We start from the raw sequence: 16,969 nt of genomic DNA, 5'->3' as shown, positions 1-16,969 counted from the left end.
TTCTTTCCTCTTTCAAATCTGATGGAAAATCTAAGTGGTTTTACTTCAAATTATTTGGCATATTTATTCTTTACATTTTGGGGGTGAAAGGGGAGGTATGGGACACCTACATTATTTGTTGACGTTGCAGAAAATTCAAGGTTTCTGCAGCTTGTTAACCATCTCTAAGCAAGAGATGGTTTATCTCCATTTGCTCTGGTGAGCCCTTCCTTTTAGTGGCTAGAACCACTAGCTTCTGATGATCTTGCATCAGAGTCAACACTCTTACTTTTCTCTCTTCTTAGAAAAGGGAATAGAAGTCCTCTTTTCAGACTCAGAGATGCATTTGATTTAATTAACATCACAGCAGACTTGCATTTACTTTCTCTGCATGTTTTTTGCCTTGAATGCTAAATTTGATTAATCTGTTTTATTTGAATAAAGTGGCTCTTTCATGAAGGCCATTCTTTCAGTATTTCTTCAAATGCTTATTCAAATATGCTTTCTTTACATACAACCCGTGATTCACATGTTCTACGTAGCTATTATCATGCTTTCCATCATAGAACTCTTCAGTCTGTGTATTCTTCTCTGCTTATAATTAAAAACTGAAAAACAACTGTTTACTTAATTAAAAAATAAATAATAAAAAGGAGGAGAAACATCCTTTCTCAACTGCAGCTATAAAGAATTTCAGTATTTAACTAATAGGCAGTACTTCATCATAGCCCCTAAGATGCTAGGTGTTTTATTTTAAATTTCTGTTTGGCAGAACAGAAGAGGGTTTTTTTTGAATGAAACTATGCCATTTTAATGAGGTTTATTTGATAGTCTGTGAAGGAATTTTGGTCAAGTGATTTGCTAGATCATCTGAATTGAGTATCTTTTGCTACCACAGCAGCATGGCAAAAACCACTCTACTGTAATAGACAGATCAGTCCCTTTGCTGAAGTTGACATAGCAAAGCAACAGTTACACAGATTTCAAGATATAATTTATCAGATCCTTAAATAAAAACATTTAACTGCTCAGCACCATACAATATTTTTTGCAGTGCAGAATGGAATAATTAAGAAAAAATATTTCAGACAGATTAACAAAAAACTATTTTTATTGAATTTGGGTAGAAATTATTAAATGTTCACTGCCCTTTTGAATATTAAACAGTGTTAGAAATAATGGTTAAGTATGGTTACATCTCTTCCTCTTAAAATTATGATAGAGAATGGGACTGAAGAGGGTCTATAGCTACAAGAAATAACCTTGGGAATAGTTCGTACAACAAAAAATACTTTATTTGTTATTGAGTGCTGGAAATTATGCACTCTTCACAAGTGAATGTCTTTCAGCAATTTTAGAAGTAATGAAGTCATTTGAAAGTATTAACACTGACCTTAATAATGATTCTCAATCAATATACTAAGCAACAGTATAGAAAAATAATAACTATTTTTTTAAAGCGAGGCTTTCAGATCTGAGAGTCAAGATGAGAAATTGAAAGAAGTCCTAGCGAAATCTCTCTTCAAACTGTTTCAAATGTTCCTCTTCTGTAACTTCAGCATCGTTCTGGACAGGTTAATTCTCCATTTGCCTTTCCCCTGTCTTTCTCTTGTTAGGCCTGATTTGTTTGTTTTTATTCCTCGCCCTCATTTTTACAAATTTCCTGTTTAGTATAATTAATTATTTGCTGCATTTCTTTCTAGCTTTCCACTTCTTTTCAGTAACAATTCACTCTTTTGCAAAAAGAACAAATTTAAAGTCACATCACATTCAAGTATGCTAATATAGTAGTTTTCTTCCTCTGTTTTCACCTGTGTGTGTCATGTTACAGATCATGACATAGTTAGCACAACCATTCAGTCCAGCCAGCTGCATCCTAGTCCTGAGGTTCATCGCACTTTTCTTTGGTTTTAAAGGTTTTCCGATGCTTTATTAAAGTTGTGTGGATTTTGAGCCACTTGATTTTCTGAGCAAGAGAAGCCTGTTGAGAAAGTGTTGTTCAAAAAATAGTTATTTTCTATTTGGTATGCAATTTATTGTCCTCTAAGGGTATATATTCTCTCCAGTGTTACCATTCATATGCATTTCTCTGGACTGACAAGTACAAAAATAAAATAAAGCTGTCATCACTTTGTCAAAGTGTGAAAAGTAAAGCAGGTACGTGAATTGGACTTGGAGAAGGAGGGAGTAAACCATGGAACACCCAGGAACGGGAATCCCACAACAGGTGCCCCAGAAGGAGATACTTGAAATTACTCTTCTGCTGGAGAAAAAAAAAAAAAAAAAAAAAAAAGGCTGTTGGTGTTTTTGTGTTTATTTGAAAGCCAGTGATAGTAAGACAATAAATTTCTTTCATGTAATTAAATAATAAAGGATGTTGTTTTTTCTTTTCCTCTTTTCTGTGTCTGCAGGAGAAAGATGTGATGATTACACCTATGCCATTTGCAAGGCCACAAGACTTAGGCCCATCTATTGCTATTGTAACTAAAGTAAACCAAATTCAGGATCAGCTGCTGAAGAAACATGATATTGAGCTGTACATGCATCTGAACCGACTGGAAATTGCTCCACAGATTTATGGACTGTAAGTGCTTACAGTGCATTATTTAATTTAATTCCTTCTAGATTTATTTCATTGTTTGAGGACATTTTAGTCCTGAAATTTAAGATTAGAGGAATGGCAGTAAAAAGAAGTACTGTTTTTCTCTTAGACCTTACTCCACTTACATTACAGTAAATGAAACCACACTGTTGTATTTGTGACAGAGACATTCCTAATGCAGATAAAGTGCATTCAGCTATATATTAGAGAGCTTGACAGAGATTCCCAGTGCAGTGGTGGGACATCAGTACATACTGAAGGGGAAGAGGGAAAGCTTAATGGCTGAATGGTTTGTTTGCTTAATTTTGTCACCTGAATTGGTGAATTGCTATCAGTGAACTTTTCTCTATTCCAATAATAGAGGTTTGGATACTGGCAATATAGGCGTGGTAGGACATGTTGAAAGTTATGGCATGGTGGTAATAAAGTTTCTGTATGTGGAGTCAGCTCAGGTAGTCCTTGTTTTGTTAAAGTGACTCACATCCATTCAGGTAGCTTTGTATTATGTGTCCCCATTCTGTGGGGGATTTTTAGGTCAGGTGCGACTTTGGAGGTGTCTTTGTCCACAAATGTTTTCACAGCATTGTATGCAAACTATTTATGGCTCCTATATTCAATTTGGGTCAATACAGAGCATGCAAATTGTAAGAATCACGAGGACTTGTGAATTGCCTATGATTTTGAGAAATAATTTTGCCTTCATAGTCTGGAATTCTAGACAGTTGATTCATTTTGATCATTCCTAAGGAGCAAGCTGTATTTACAGTTGCAGAAAAATGAGACTTGTACTTTTTCTAACTTTTTGCAGTGATTTAAAATTAACATTGACTTTGCTTTAAATCACAAAAAATGTTTCATTTGTAGGTTTGAATTGCCATATGTAATTGTGAATTATATTTAACAACTCAATTGAAAACGTGAAAAAGAAGGGAAAATGAGACTGTCTAAATGTCAGGCCATAAATGCAATACTTGCAAGTAAAGTCTAATTTGATGTTACCGTAAACTGGAAAAATGCTGAGATACAGTACCGCCCTCAAGAAAAGGGTCAAACTGAGGCTAAATAGTAGTCCCAAGCTTAAAAGGAGCATAGGAAGAGAAACATAATACTTGAAAACTTCAATAGTTTTGGTAGGAATGGTCTACAGGCAGCAGAAGAATAAACTAAGGAAACTCAAGGTATTAAAGTATGAAGAGGACAAACAGTCTTATTGCAGTATTTTTTGCATAATGTGGAGTAGTGAGTTTTCTTTATATCTTCTGTAGTCTAGAAGAGAAAGCAGGCATTGCTAATAAATTTCAGGAGTGGCAATGAATACGTAGGTGGTGTAAACACCAAGGAAAACACAAAGACAGTGCTTCTATTTTCTGAAGACTTATGAAAACATACAGAAAATAAGATAAACCTCAGAGATTTGCAAACATATTCTGGGGCAAAAGTAATTTGTATTGTAGGTATTCACTTCAGTTTAAGATTTTGCCTTTCAGTAACAGAAATAATTGAAAGAAAAAAATTAGACTTTAGCTCAAAACATGGCATTATAATAGCAGAGGAACAGTGCAGTCTGGTGCGGCATAAATAGAATTGAATCTGAATAAAGAAATTTACAGTTAAAGGAATGAATTATGAGAAAGATCTTCAAGCTGACTATCAAGAAAACCTTACTAACAGGGAGCTGTTAGACTGTAAAGTGATATATCAAAATTAAAAAAGGAAAAACCATCAGAATATTTTAAAGACAGATTCTCAGAAGTGGATATTATTATAAAGAACAAGTCTGCTTTGGCAAAAGAGGAAAGTAGACTGCAAGTGAGGTCATATCATTCTCCGACTTCTGATTTAATATAGAGAACAGGAAAAAAAAAGGAGAAAGGAACATGACTGTTGTATTATTCTCACATTTAATGATGTCTGAATTCTTCAGAATAACAACTTCCATTAGTGAACCAGCTTGACAGACTCAGATGCTGGATCTTTTCCTGTATTTAACATTTCTTGAACTAGAAACAGCATTTCTTAAACATAATAGATTATTAATAATTGCTCAGTATAACCCAAATTCAGAATTTATGTAAGTTTTTGTTGAAATATATTATTTTCCTGACGTTTGTTGAATTTGGCAACAGTAAAAATTTGTATGTGAATCATTTGAGTGATACGTATCAGTCAAAAAATACACGCATAGTAGAAGGAAGACTAGGAACTTCCTTCAAAAGATATAATGGAGCTGCTGGAGAAAAGTACCAACACAAAAGACTTGTATGTACTGGTAGTCTTCCCTAGCCTGAGCAATTTTTGCAGTGTACTTAAAAATGTAGTATTTCATACTTTGCATCTGTTTATAACCTTTTGTGGAAAGATAGAAACAATTCTTGTTTACTCTTTGTATTTTCATACTGTTGATTTCAACCTTTAATGTTTACAAGTAGTCTTTCTTTTTTTGGTTTTTTTTTTTTTTTTTTTTCAAACAATAGACTGGGATAGCATGTATCCTAGTCTGTTGTACAATTCCATGTTCAGAAATGGTCACAAAATTTTCACGAAGTTATGTTTACAGGCTTACAAGAGCAACTTTAACAGGCATTACCATACTTGTGGTATAACTCATTAAATATCATTGCTGTCCATTGGTGTGAAAGTGTAACACCATTTTTGTGGGAAAGTATACTCAGTGTGGTGTTTCTCAGATGCTATTCCTCTGTAACCTGTGATTTAAAAGAAAACTTATTCTCTGGTACTTTCTGTTTTGTGAAGTTATAGCTCAGGGAGTGGGTTGCTTTATCTTCTAGAGTACAGCAGGCTCCACATTACCTGGCTTCCCTCATTTCCTTGCTGAGCAAAAAGAGAACCCCAGTTAGATCTACTAAGGTACACTAGTGTCCTGGCTGTGCCATACTTTCGTTCTCTGGTGATGCAAATTCTTGTTACATGCAGTAGCCTTAACGCTAGAATTTTTGCAACTGGAAATTTTGTGAGACCCCAGATTCATTCACTTGCAGTCAGCCACTGCATACCCCAGTGATAATTTTTCAGCTGCTATTAATATCGGCCAAAATGGAACCAGCAATACGGAGATAAAGGCTTTTGTCGTACCATTCTTTAGCCTTCTTTATTTGCCATGTCTCTGGTTTGTTTTTAGACCCTAAGATAGTGTTTTGCAGAATAACATTGTTTAACGTTCCTGGTAGCACTGCAAATTGCACACAGTCTAACCAAACTATAATAATTATCTAATCATATCTAATTTTCTACTTTGTGAAGTAAAGTACAAGAATGGTTTGAAAGTAAAATTGAATTGATTACATTAACAGCTCAGTGACATGCTTCCTGATAATAAACTTCTCCCTAAATAAAAACAAAAAATGCTAAAATTGCACAAAAAGATTAGATACTCTGAAGGGTTGACAGATTGAATATTCAGTTTAATTATAAAATCAGATGAGTTAAAAAAGATTAATGTGCTAGATGAAATGGTATTCTAGTGTTAATTTCTTTGACCCTTACATCTAATTCATGTCAAAGTACAAAATAATTATTGCAAAACTATTCTGCAGTTTCTGCAGTGACCACTGGTTGCAGTGACAAATTAAGCAGGTCACGTTCCCAGCTTGAAACAGGACAAGGATTAAAGAAAGTCTTCAGATATCTGTATTTTAAGACTTTTTCTTCATCTTACAATAATTTTTAGTAGAGGATTTATGTTAGATTTCACTTAAAAGTTTAATCAATTGGGAGAGTCCCTCATAATATCATTATAACTGCTTTATTTTATGTACTGAGGGTTTCCAAGTGGATTATATCCATATTACATCAAATGAAATTCTCACAGAACTGCATGCAATAAGTACAGCCGGATCATGTAAATATGATGTGGTTGTAAAGAAATAATGCACACAATGCTAATGACAAGGCATAAGTATAAAAAGCTTTATTTAAGAACAAAAATTAACTGGTGGCATAAACTCACTAGCTTCTGCATCATAAGGCTGATGGCAGATTATATGCTGATATTATATTGGTTAAGCAAATTCTTTCTAAGTACATATCCAACAGACAATAAAGCACTTGCAGAAGTGAGCGTAAATATTTCATGATAGCTTAATCTCTGTACAAAAAAGGCCTTCTTACAACATTCAAAGCTAGTGACTTTGCCTCCCACTGCCACTCTGCTTTCTGATGATCAGTCAGATGGACATACTGGGTGCTGTGCTTGGAGATTCAGATCCAGCCCTTTAGGCTGGTACCACAATTATACTTCAGGAAGAAAAGGGGAGAAAAAATGAAGAGAAGGATACAAAGCAAGTCACAAAGTACATTTGAAGCTAGCATTAGAAAGGTTATGTTACAGCAAAGTCAACAGCAGATGTGCTGCTCCACTATTACTATTCTTAGTTGCTTTGCTATGAGCACTGCTGTGGGGCGCCCACCTGTTTTAGTTTCTCTCCCATGCCATTATGGTACCAGGCAGTATTCTTTTCTGTAACCATATTGGTCTCTGGAGGGAGGATGTAAAGGATTTCACCAATGCAGAAAAGGAACATAAATCATATACATCGTATCCAGAAAAAAAAAAAAAAAAAAAATCCCACCAATCATCAGAATAAGGAGAAATATTCATGATCACCAGAAAAAAAAAAAGTAGATCAGTTAGATTATCAGTCTTGCTAAGGAGAGAAAAAAAAAAAAAAAAAAAAAAAAAAAAGCTCTGCAGATCATCCCAGATGCCTAGGTTTATTACAATTCCTCTCTAATTTTTAATCCAATGACATCACTTAATTGGACAACAATTATAGTGTAAGCAACTTTGATCTATTGTGCATATAGTAGGGGAACCACCAAAATCTGGCTTTGCTATTAAAATAAATAAATATTTTAGTATCTATCAGTGGCTAAGACTAAGCAAACAGTAAGTCGTCATGAATTTATTTTCTGTTTGACTTAAAGCATTATGTACAAAAACGATTTAATGCTATGCAAGTCCTAGCCTGTCTATCATTAGAATACTTGCAAGGATTTAATGCCAGATACACAGGCCTTTCTAAGAAAGGTTACAATCCTCTGTTACTCCCACAAATGAAAAGGAGATACAGGCTACTGGCATTTTGGATGAAGTTTTTGGGAACTGAGTGAGACATCTGAATACTTTATCAGTTTAGTCTTGTATAGTGAAATAAGTACTATAAGAAGAAAACTGGAAGTTAAAAGCAAAGTGACAGCGGAAAACAATTCTGAATCTAATGTAGAAATATATTTTGATGGAGAGAGGAGTTGCCTCAACTATTGTTGATGTATCTGTTGAATTGCAATGGTTTACTGACTCAAAGGGATTGTTCTGTGCAAGTAAACGTGGACAATTCTTGAAGCATCAGGGTAGATATCTCACTTTGAGGAAGCAAGCAAAGCTACTTACCTGTAGAAGCTGCTTTTCTTTTATTTTAAAATGAGGTACCCACCTTTTGTTTTCTTACATGGTAGCTATCTGATGCTTATTGTTGAGTTCCTCCAGAAAGCTTTCCGGTTGTTGATTGAATTTTTGTTATAATTATTTGCCACTTGCCTTATCCATTCTTACTGTATATTATATTGAACATTGCAGTATGATGAACTTCTCAATTACATCCTTTTTCTCCACTCTCACAAACAGTATTTTAGACTTACTTAAGACTTAAGATTTGGACATATACATAATGTGAAAGCCCACTATAAACACAATGAAGAATTGGCTGAGGTGTCAAAAGTGTTCATCTGAGTTTTACTCTCCTGCCACATAATTATGTGCTGAGAAGATAATGAGTAGTACTGGATGGCTGTGAGAATGGAATGCAGATTTGTCATTATGTTGTTCCTTGATGCAGGTGATGTGCTTCCCATATGAAGCATGGGGAATTATCTTTTATGGGGAAGGAAACAAACAAGAAAGCTTCCATTTTTGCTTTTGTCACACACCCTTAAAAAATCTGGTTTCATTAAACATAAGTAGGCTTAGATACCAGTGGCTTTGAATAGAATAAGTATGTTCTGAAACCTGTGATGAATTCAGTAGGAATAAATACAGGTGTTTGAAAGTCAGTCTTTTTTTTTAGTTAATAGCTACAAAAGCTGAACAATGAACAGAGAAGTTCTACTCCAGCAAGGAATTTAAGGTGCCATATATTGTGTATGGACTTCTCTTTGCTTTCTTTATACTTAATCACACTAGCTCTCCAGCTAACCAGTGCAGTTTAATTTAGTGCATCATTTTGTTTCTTTCAAGGACACAAATCCTAGTTTAGAAAACTGGTGTTACAAATGGGTACAGAAAATGTAGCAGAACATAGGCTAAGTATCTGTTGCAGGAAACAATTACCTCAGCATATGCCAAAAAAAAATTATATTGTGCTAACATGTCCAAGTTAATCTAATGTTAGTAGGGAAAATACAGCAGCTTGAACTTAAGCATTTGCTAGCAATCAACGCATTTCCCATAGAATCCAGTCTGTGGCTAATTCATGGTTTGGTCAACCAGTGCTTCGACCTCACTGCTTATTCTTACCTGGTCTGATTCAAGTCAGTATAGGCATGCATGCATATGTTACTAGTATACCCTTTATTTTTTTGAGAAGACGTACTATTAGAGCTGATAATAAAGTAATGAATAGAACCATGTGCACTGTACCAGAGGGGAAGATCATCCTATCATCAGTCCTTAAAATAAAGGCTAATGCCCAAGAGTCTTGATAAACTAAAGACTAATACAGACAGAAGGTCACTGAAAATCTTTTGGTTCTTATGTTTGTCCAAGTGCACATAAAAAATATCCGCACAAAGAGGAGCTTCTACTAGAATACAGAGAAAAGCTTCAGCAAGAGTAATGGCAAGACATCCTAAACACAATATGGTGACTAAATTGTAAAACTAAAAATTATACTGTGTTCTTTAAGCACAGCTGGGATCAACTGGTTGGTGCAGATAAGAGGAATTTTAATCCAGATCTTTAAACAACTGAGAATGAAATACTTAAATGCACAACCAAGACCTGTTGGAAGCACAGGAGTTAGATTTCATTTTAAAAGTCAACATTTTTAATACTTTGGTGTTCTTCCATGTCAGAATAAACTAAGCCATTTTGAATTTTCATGGAAGACTAGGGAGGGGAATGACAGGGAATTGCATTTGAAAAAAAAAAAAAAAAAGAACAAAAAAACAATAATTGACATCCTTTAGGAAGCAGGATGTCAACTTCAGGGATAGCATGGTCTTCACGCTGTCTCCCTTGGCCTAGGAGGACATGTTAGTAATCAAGATCTTCTAGGTCATTTTCATCTGAGGCCTTAGTTTTAGAAGAAAATTATATTCTGAAAGCACAATTCATTCCCAATTAAAATGTTGTCAAAATGTAATGAAATAATAATTTTCTGGATAATAGCTAGTCTGCATTTTCTCTAGAAGACTCTGGTTGCTTTCTTGAATGGAGATAACCTCAGGGGATGGGGGGGAGGGAGGGAAGCTGTTCAAGGTCAGCATTAAGAAGATGGTTTCCCTTCTGTGCATTGTCCCCACAAAAATAAGTTTGCCAGCTAGACAAGTCAGTCTGCCTCAGTGATTTCTATCTCTATGGACAGTGCTCTCTCTCTCACTCTCTCTCCAGTCTAACTAAATGCTACAGACTGAGGTGAGGGATTTTAGTTTAAAAAAAAAAAAATGGAAGGGAGGGATTCTACAGACATGGTTTATATATTTCATATATATATGTATATATATATAACATGGTTTATATATTTTGAGTCTTCTCTAACATAGTTGTTTTACTGGGAGTTCTAGACTTGGATAAATAGATGTCAGTGTTGAAAGTGTATGCAGTACAAAAAGGTCCTGCTCTGAAAATAACACCACAGACTGTCCTAACTTCTAAAAAGGGCAAGCTCAATAATAGTTCTCCATGACCTTGTGAACCTCTTTCCAACATATGCATTAGCTGAGGAAGCTTCAGCAATAAAAAAATAAATAAAATAATTGCTCCAAATAACTGCATGCCTTGAGCATCTTTTCTGGCTCAAAAATGTGTTTTTGAGCAAGAATTTTTAAAAGTATCCTATGAAATATTAAAGCAGGCCAGCCATATCCAAAGAATAAAATCCATTAACACAGATCACAGGAATAGGTTTTTCTGAAGCAGTGCTGTTAATTAGGTTGCATGATTTTGTGTAACTTTTGCAGTTATATGAATTCACAGTCTTTAGGTAGAGAGTGAAAAATGATGTTTGATAAATGTTTCTAAAAATAGTGTTATGTTGGCAAACTAACACTATAAAAATAATCAGAGTATTTCATCACACCACATACTGAATGTAGGCATGAGGCCCTAAAGGGTTAAGTTATATAACTTAGCTTGAAGGCTCCACAATTTATGGCAGGAAGAGAAAATCTGTGCACAACACTGCAAAATAAAATTGCTTAGTGAAAAATAACAAAAACTGGCAAGAGTAGGAGCTGATTTCAAACACATTTTGAAATCAATGAATGACTCACTCTTGAATTTTTACTAAAAGTCAGTGGTGTTGCTTTTCTATTTTGTTTCTCTGAAAATACTCTTAACATGCTGTTTGCAGCTTTTTATTGACTGCTGATGATAACTTCCTCAAATTTCTAGAGAATGCTGTTTATAAGGAAAGAAGGCAGTATAGGCCTTGTTATTCACACCTAGGCCTTGTTATTCAGTATTGAATGTATTGACATGTATTGACAACAGTAGGCTAATTCTTCCCAGATTTCAGAGGAGCAAACAGCATCACCAGGAAATTAGCAACATCAGCTTGGGAAGTACAGAAGAGACTGTTTCTTTTTATAGGCCTTACATTGGCATCTATAATTTTTATCTGTTTTTTCTTTACTTCTCATCACCTTTTATGAAACTGGGACCATGTTAGCATGCTTTCTCTCGTTAGCTTTGGATAAATATTTTTATTCTTGAAATCTGGAGTGTCCAATACAGTGATCTTTGAATGCCACACGAGCAAGATAATTGTTGTTCTTGATATTGAAAGAAAGGATTAGAAGAGATTTATTTTCATATGTGCTGTTCTTTAATTTGAATAGAATAGAATAGAATAGAATAGAATAGAATAGAATAGAATAGAATAGAATAGAATAGAATAGAATAGAATGGATGATATGGTGAAATCCCACCCTGTTTCTGCTCACTGTTACTCCTAAAAATAATGCTACCAGTTTTTAATTAGCAAAAGTTGAGAGGTTTGCAAAAACATTTTGATACCTTGGATAAATCTGTACACATAACCACATGTAGCAGCAGAGAAAATGTAATATGTTGTATGTTATTAAATATTTTAACAGTGCTCAAATCAAAATTTCAGACAACGTATAACCACAGTCCTTAACTGTTTACAACTTACATCAGTAAATGCTGTGTGAGCTGTTAGATTTTAAGCTTAGGCCTTCTGGTTTATTCCATTTCCCCTAACCAAGTACATGTGGGTATGACATGCAATATCAGGTGTCAATAACGCACATACAGTGAAGTGGAAGTACAGGACAACTTGACTGAAACACCTTTGCCGGTTGTCTTACCTATCTGTGAGTGAAATCACAAGAGTAATCAGACAATAGAAGAAAATAAATAATTTCCACAGAGTTTGCAACATTGCAATATATTTACTCTATACCTAGAAACATTAGTGATGTCACATTTATATTTGTATAGACTGAACAGTAGAAAAGATAATAACATCTGTGATCTTAGCAATTCCATATATGATATTAGTAGTGTGAAACGTTACATATATTGAAAAAAATATGTAAAACAATTGAAACATTTATTTTTCCATTTTCTTATTTCAATACCTGTAATCAGAAAAACCTTTTTTATAGTGTAATCACATATCCAAAATACTTAGTATACATTCTGCTATACTGTACATCTGAGCTCTGGGACTTTACAACTGAAATACATCTTCTGATTTATCTTCTGTCTAAACTACTTTTTACATTATGACTCTGTGCTGCAGTCTTTGATATTCCCTGTGACATCATGAGACAGCTGTGTTACATTGTGTTTAAGCAATACTAAACCTTTAAACTTTAAACGAATATTTTTCTTCTTGGAGGTATAAATAGAATATGTAATAAGCATCTGTGGGATATGCAATTAATGTCACTTGTGAGGAAAGGCCTTCATGATGCACTTGGGTTTTGGCACTCTTAAATTATGAGCTCTTTACTACACTCATGGGATAAATTCCATATCCCCCAGTTGCTTATTATGTATCTTCCATGTCCCTTAATTCCTATTAGCTGGATTAGTAGTTGTTGCGATGTTGAGGTTTATGGTAATTTAACTGGGGTGGTTCTCGGTGATCAATAAATAAACTTCAAAAGTTTAGTAATTTTTATTTGCTAGCAATTCCAGTGTGTATAGCTGTAACAATTTACATTAAATTTCTAGTTGGATATACCAAAAACTTTGATGAGCTGGATTAGTGTATCCATTACCTAAATTTAAAAACATAAGCAATATATAAGAGGGAAAGATTTAAATAGGAAAGGAGTTGAAGTGTAAGGTTTTGGAGTAACCAAGACGGGGGTGTTTGCTTTAGCTTCCAAAAATCCTCCAAAAAAAAACTATTTGCATGGAGAATAAATACTTTGTTGTACATTGATGATGTTATTAATGTTCTAGTCACAATCATTATCTGGAGAGTTTGTCAAACTGGTACAGAATGGCCTAGATTAGTTATCAACTCAAGAGCAAATAAGATTTTTAAAAGACTCAATAAAGTCCAGTGATTAATTGTTATATATTCTGATTCATGCCTATCCCATTTTATCTAATTTAATAAAAGTCTAAAATGATGATTAATCCTTTCACACCAGCAGTTGCTGGTACATCCATTACATGTCCAATCTGAATTCCTCTGCCAAGGAGTTAACTACTATTTTGAACTTGGTGTGAAAAATATCATTATAAATTTCATTAACCTGATCATCAAATTTAAAAAAGTCAACTCGTAAAATCCATTACTACATATCATGCATCGAAGATTAAAAACTGGTCCTCAGTGGGCAGGAATAGCCAGGATTTAATTCCCACAGCATATGTTTAAAGTGCTCATATGACATTATTGTATCTGTAATTATCAGAATTTTATGTTTATTAACCCAAGTGAATTAAGAATCTTGTTTTGCGTAAAATTTAGCGTGCATGTTAAATTGACCATTAATTCAGAGCATATCAATGTATATGTATTTAATACAAGTGCAAAGATATTTGTTTAGCATATTGTAATAATTTTGGCATTTAGAGAATTGCGTTCCTTTAATTTTTTTCTTCTTGGATGAAATAATTTACTTCTTCAGTGCTTCCAGTTGGCTATCTTTGTGTAAATTCCCATGCGTGACATAGATTTAAATCTTCATAAAAGAAGTCCTTCTGGGGGAAACTTGAAATATTTCATGTTTGCACTATATCTCAACTATAAATAAGTCTTCAGCTTCAATGAGATGTTTTTCCAAATAGGTAGTAACACTGTTCTTCAGTACTGCTTGGCTCACTCACAGTTAGATCCAAGAGAGAGACTTCTCTGGGCTGTATGTTAAATTTTCCTCAGCAGCGAAATAGGCACAAAAATTCACACCTGTCCAGGGTTCTGAATAGGTTTGTTACTTATCCCTGGTATGGTTGCTCAAATAGAAGGGTTATGATGGAAATTCAGTGAATGCACGAAAGATATGCTGCCTGAGTTAAACAGTTCAGAAAAAAGGAAAAACAGCTACCAGTGAAAATAGGAAAATGCTATGAAAGCTCTTGTAAATGTCATCCTTGGCCAAGGTGTAAGTTTAAAAAAAAAAAAAAAAAAAAAAAAAACAATGACAAAGTTCAGTTCGTTAATATAATTCAGATATATTTTAACAAAAGGAAGTTTGTTTGCTTCTTTTTTTTTTTTTAACCCCAAACAACAACACATTCTCAGGCCTGAAATCCCAACACTGGATTTCTCTAGCAGCTGGCACTAAGCAAAGGAGAAGTGTAATGGAGAAAGTTGCATGGGATGTAAAGGTAGTCTAGGGTGCTGAACGTATTAACATTTGTTTTTCAGAAAATTGATAAGAAATTGGTTTTGAAAAGCACCTCCACTTTTCAAATATCTCTTACACAAGCTTCTTTTGCAACTAAAGCAGTGGCAAAATCCAGGACTGATTTTCAGCGGCCACATTCATAACCCCACAATTTCAACCAACACAACCCATTCCTTCTAAGTACGATGAGACTTCCCAATCCTGCTACACCTGGGAGTTTTATGGGGATTGAGACCTTCCCTCACAAGTCATCTTTCCTTTTTCTGGCAAGTTTTTAAGGGGGGTAATTTGAACGTAGGCCACTGTGCCTCCGTAGGCCCTACATGAAGCCATGCCATACCACGGTGGTGACCCAGCCTGCCAGCAGGTGCCTAGGAAATACCACACGGCACATGGACTGGGCTACGTCCAACCAGGGGGTACAAATGGCAGCCCTTCCAGTTTACCAGCTCGTTTCAATCAGGAAATGGTCACTGAAAGGGAGATGTTGTTAAAATACTGTATGTAGTGCAGAAAAAGTAGGAAGTTGGGACACAGTTACACAGTCGTTTCAAAATGGATTTTTTTTTCACTGAAAAATGCTTGACTCTGGCAATAGGGATAAAAGTCACCTGGTTTGCTCATCGTATTTATCCCATATGTGGATGGAATATCTACTCAGAGAAAGCTTTGGCTGTTTTATGACACGATAACTATATACTTATCAGTAAAAATGCCTGCTAGTATCTGCTGGTCCGCGTGTGACTCCAGCTCAAACAATTTACAGGAGGGAAGAAAACAGGATCTATGAGCTTTTTACCAAACCAGATTTTTATTTTTTTTCTAAAACCCTTCCACAAATATGAAACAAATATGAAAATGCATCTCCCTCCCAAAAGAGCTTATTGACTGCAAGACTCACGTGGATTCCACACATAGAATGATGGCATACTAGGTGCCTGTGAGCAACCAACTGTGGCTTGTGCCATCTGTACTTGGCATGCCTATAAGTTTAGATATTTATGATTGTTACAACTACCACTACATGCTGCAGGGAGATGTCTGTACAGCTTTGCTGCTTGGTATAGTTCCACCTTACACATCCTTTCATGACCTGTCTCTGTGGTTGTGCCCATTTCACTTACCCAAGCTCAAATGTTCTGCAGAAAGAAAATGGTGAAGTTAGGAGTGAAGAGGTCCCTGTTTATTCCCAGCACATCTGCTGAGAAAATATGCTCTTCTGCTTTTTAAAGACAACTAGCATCAAATAAGCTTCTGGTTACAGCAGTACGGAAGTGTTTCAGAACTGCCAGGTGATTGATTCATCGGAGATTTATATTACACAGTCAGGTCCCTTGTGCAGTATGCTTAGGGACATGGTTTAGTGGTAGACTTGGCAAAGCTAGGTTAATGGTTGGACTTGATGATCTTAGAGGTCTTTCCCAAATCTAAATGATTCTGTCATTCTATGATTCCATGTTTGGATTTTGGGGTACTGTATTTAGAAACACAAAGTTTTTCCATTGTAAAATCCTTGCCTTTCCAACCTTGTAGATTGAATTACCTGATCTATTTTTTGATGTTTTCTTTGATCTAAATTGTCTTTTAATTTATTTAATGCTAAGTTTAGAGCAGCCCTTTCTTCTAGAAAATATTTTAAATTATCTGTCAGCAGTATTTTGCATAAACTCCACCAACCCAAGTAAAAAAAATCTCCAGAGAGGATGCAGATAACTGTATATGAAGCTTGCAGATAAATGTATATGAAGTGGTAACAACTCCCAAAAAATAATCTCTGTGTATTTTAGGAACTGGAGTTATACCCAGTAATATTTTATAGGGTCCTGTAAGATTTTTTAACTTGTTTGTGTTTTTGAACATTGTAGAGAATTTTTTTCTGAACTGTGTAGGGGAGTTAATTATCAAGCCTGGAAAAAGAAGAGCAGTGCCACATTTCCTTAGGAGAGATTTAAGAGGTTAAAGTTAAGGTTACAGATGAAGAAAATTTAAGATATATTTTACTTTGGTTTTAGTCTCAGATATCATTAGTTTCCTTTTGTAGTATGTCCAAGGTGTATGTCTGAGGTGCTTTCCGCAAATGGCTTCCAGACAAAGGTAACTTTGGCTTGGTTGCTGAATCACTTCACAAGAGAGGTCATCTGCAATAAATGTGTCATGGATATCCCTGAATCTTCGAAGTGCCCATTCATTTGATTATTTTTTCTTAAATCTCAAAAGCTGGTAACAGTTACTGTGCTTATTATGAAAATCATGTAAGTTTGGGAGCAAATCGAGCTAACATCAGAAATCAAGACAGCGTGTTAAATGCATAGTTAG

General features: G+C 34.9%; 1 protein-coding gene across 5 annotated transcripts in view; it reads left to right on the top strand.

Moving 5' to 3' along the window:
- Positions 1 to 16,969, top strand: part of TBC1D5 (TBC1 domain family member 5) — a 318,698-nt gene that overhangs the window by 193,900 nt on the left and 107,829 nt on the right. For all 5 annotated transcript variants that reach the window (XM_082754395.1, XM_082754394.1, XM_082754396.1 and 2 more), the window contains one exon: positions 2,391 to 2,563. In XM_082754395.1, the coding sequence (XP_082610521.1) occupies positions 2,391 to 2,563 (173 nt within the window). The remainder of the gene's footprint in view (positions 1 to 2,390; positions 2,564 to 16,969) is intronic.

This window comes from Aythya marila, assembly GCF_965140915.1.
Source record: "Aythya marila genome assembly, chromosome: 2".
NCBI lineage: Eukaryota > Metazoa > Chordata > Aves > Anseriformes > Anatidae > Aythya > Aythya marila.
Note: the sequence above shows the minus strand (reverse complement) of the source record. Positions and strands in the feature narration are given on the sequence as shown.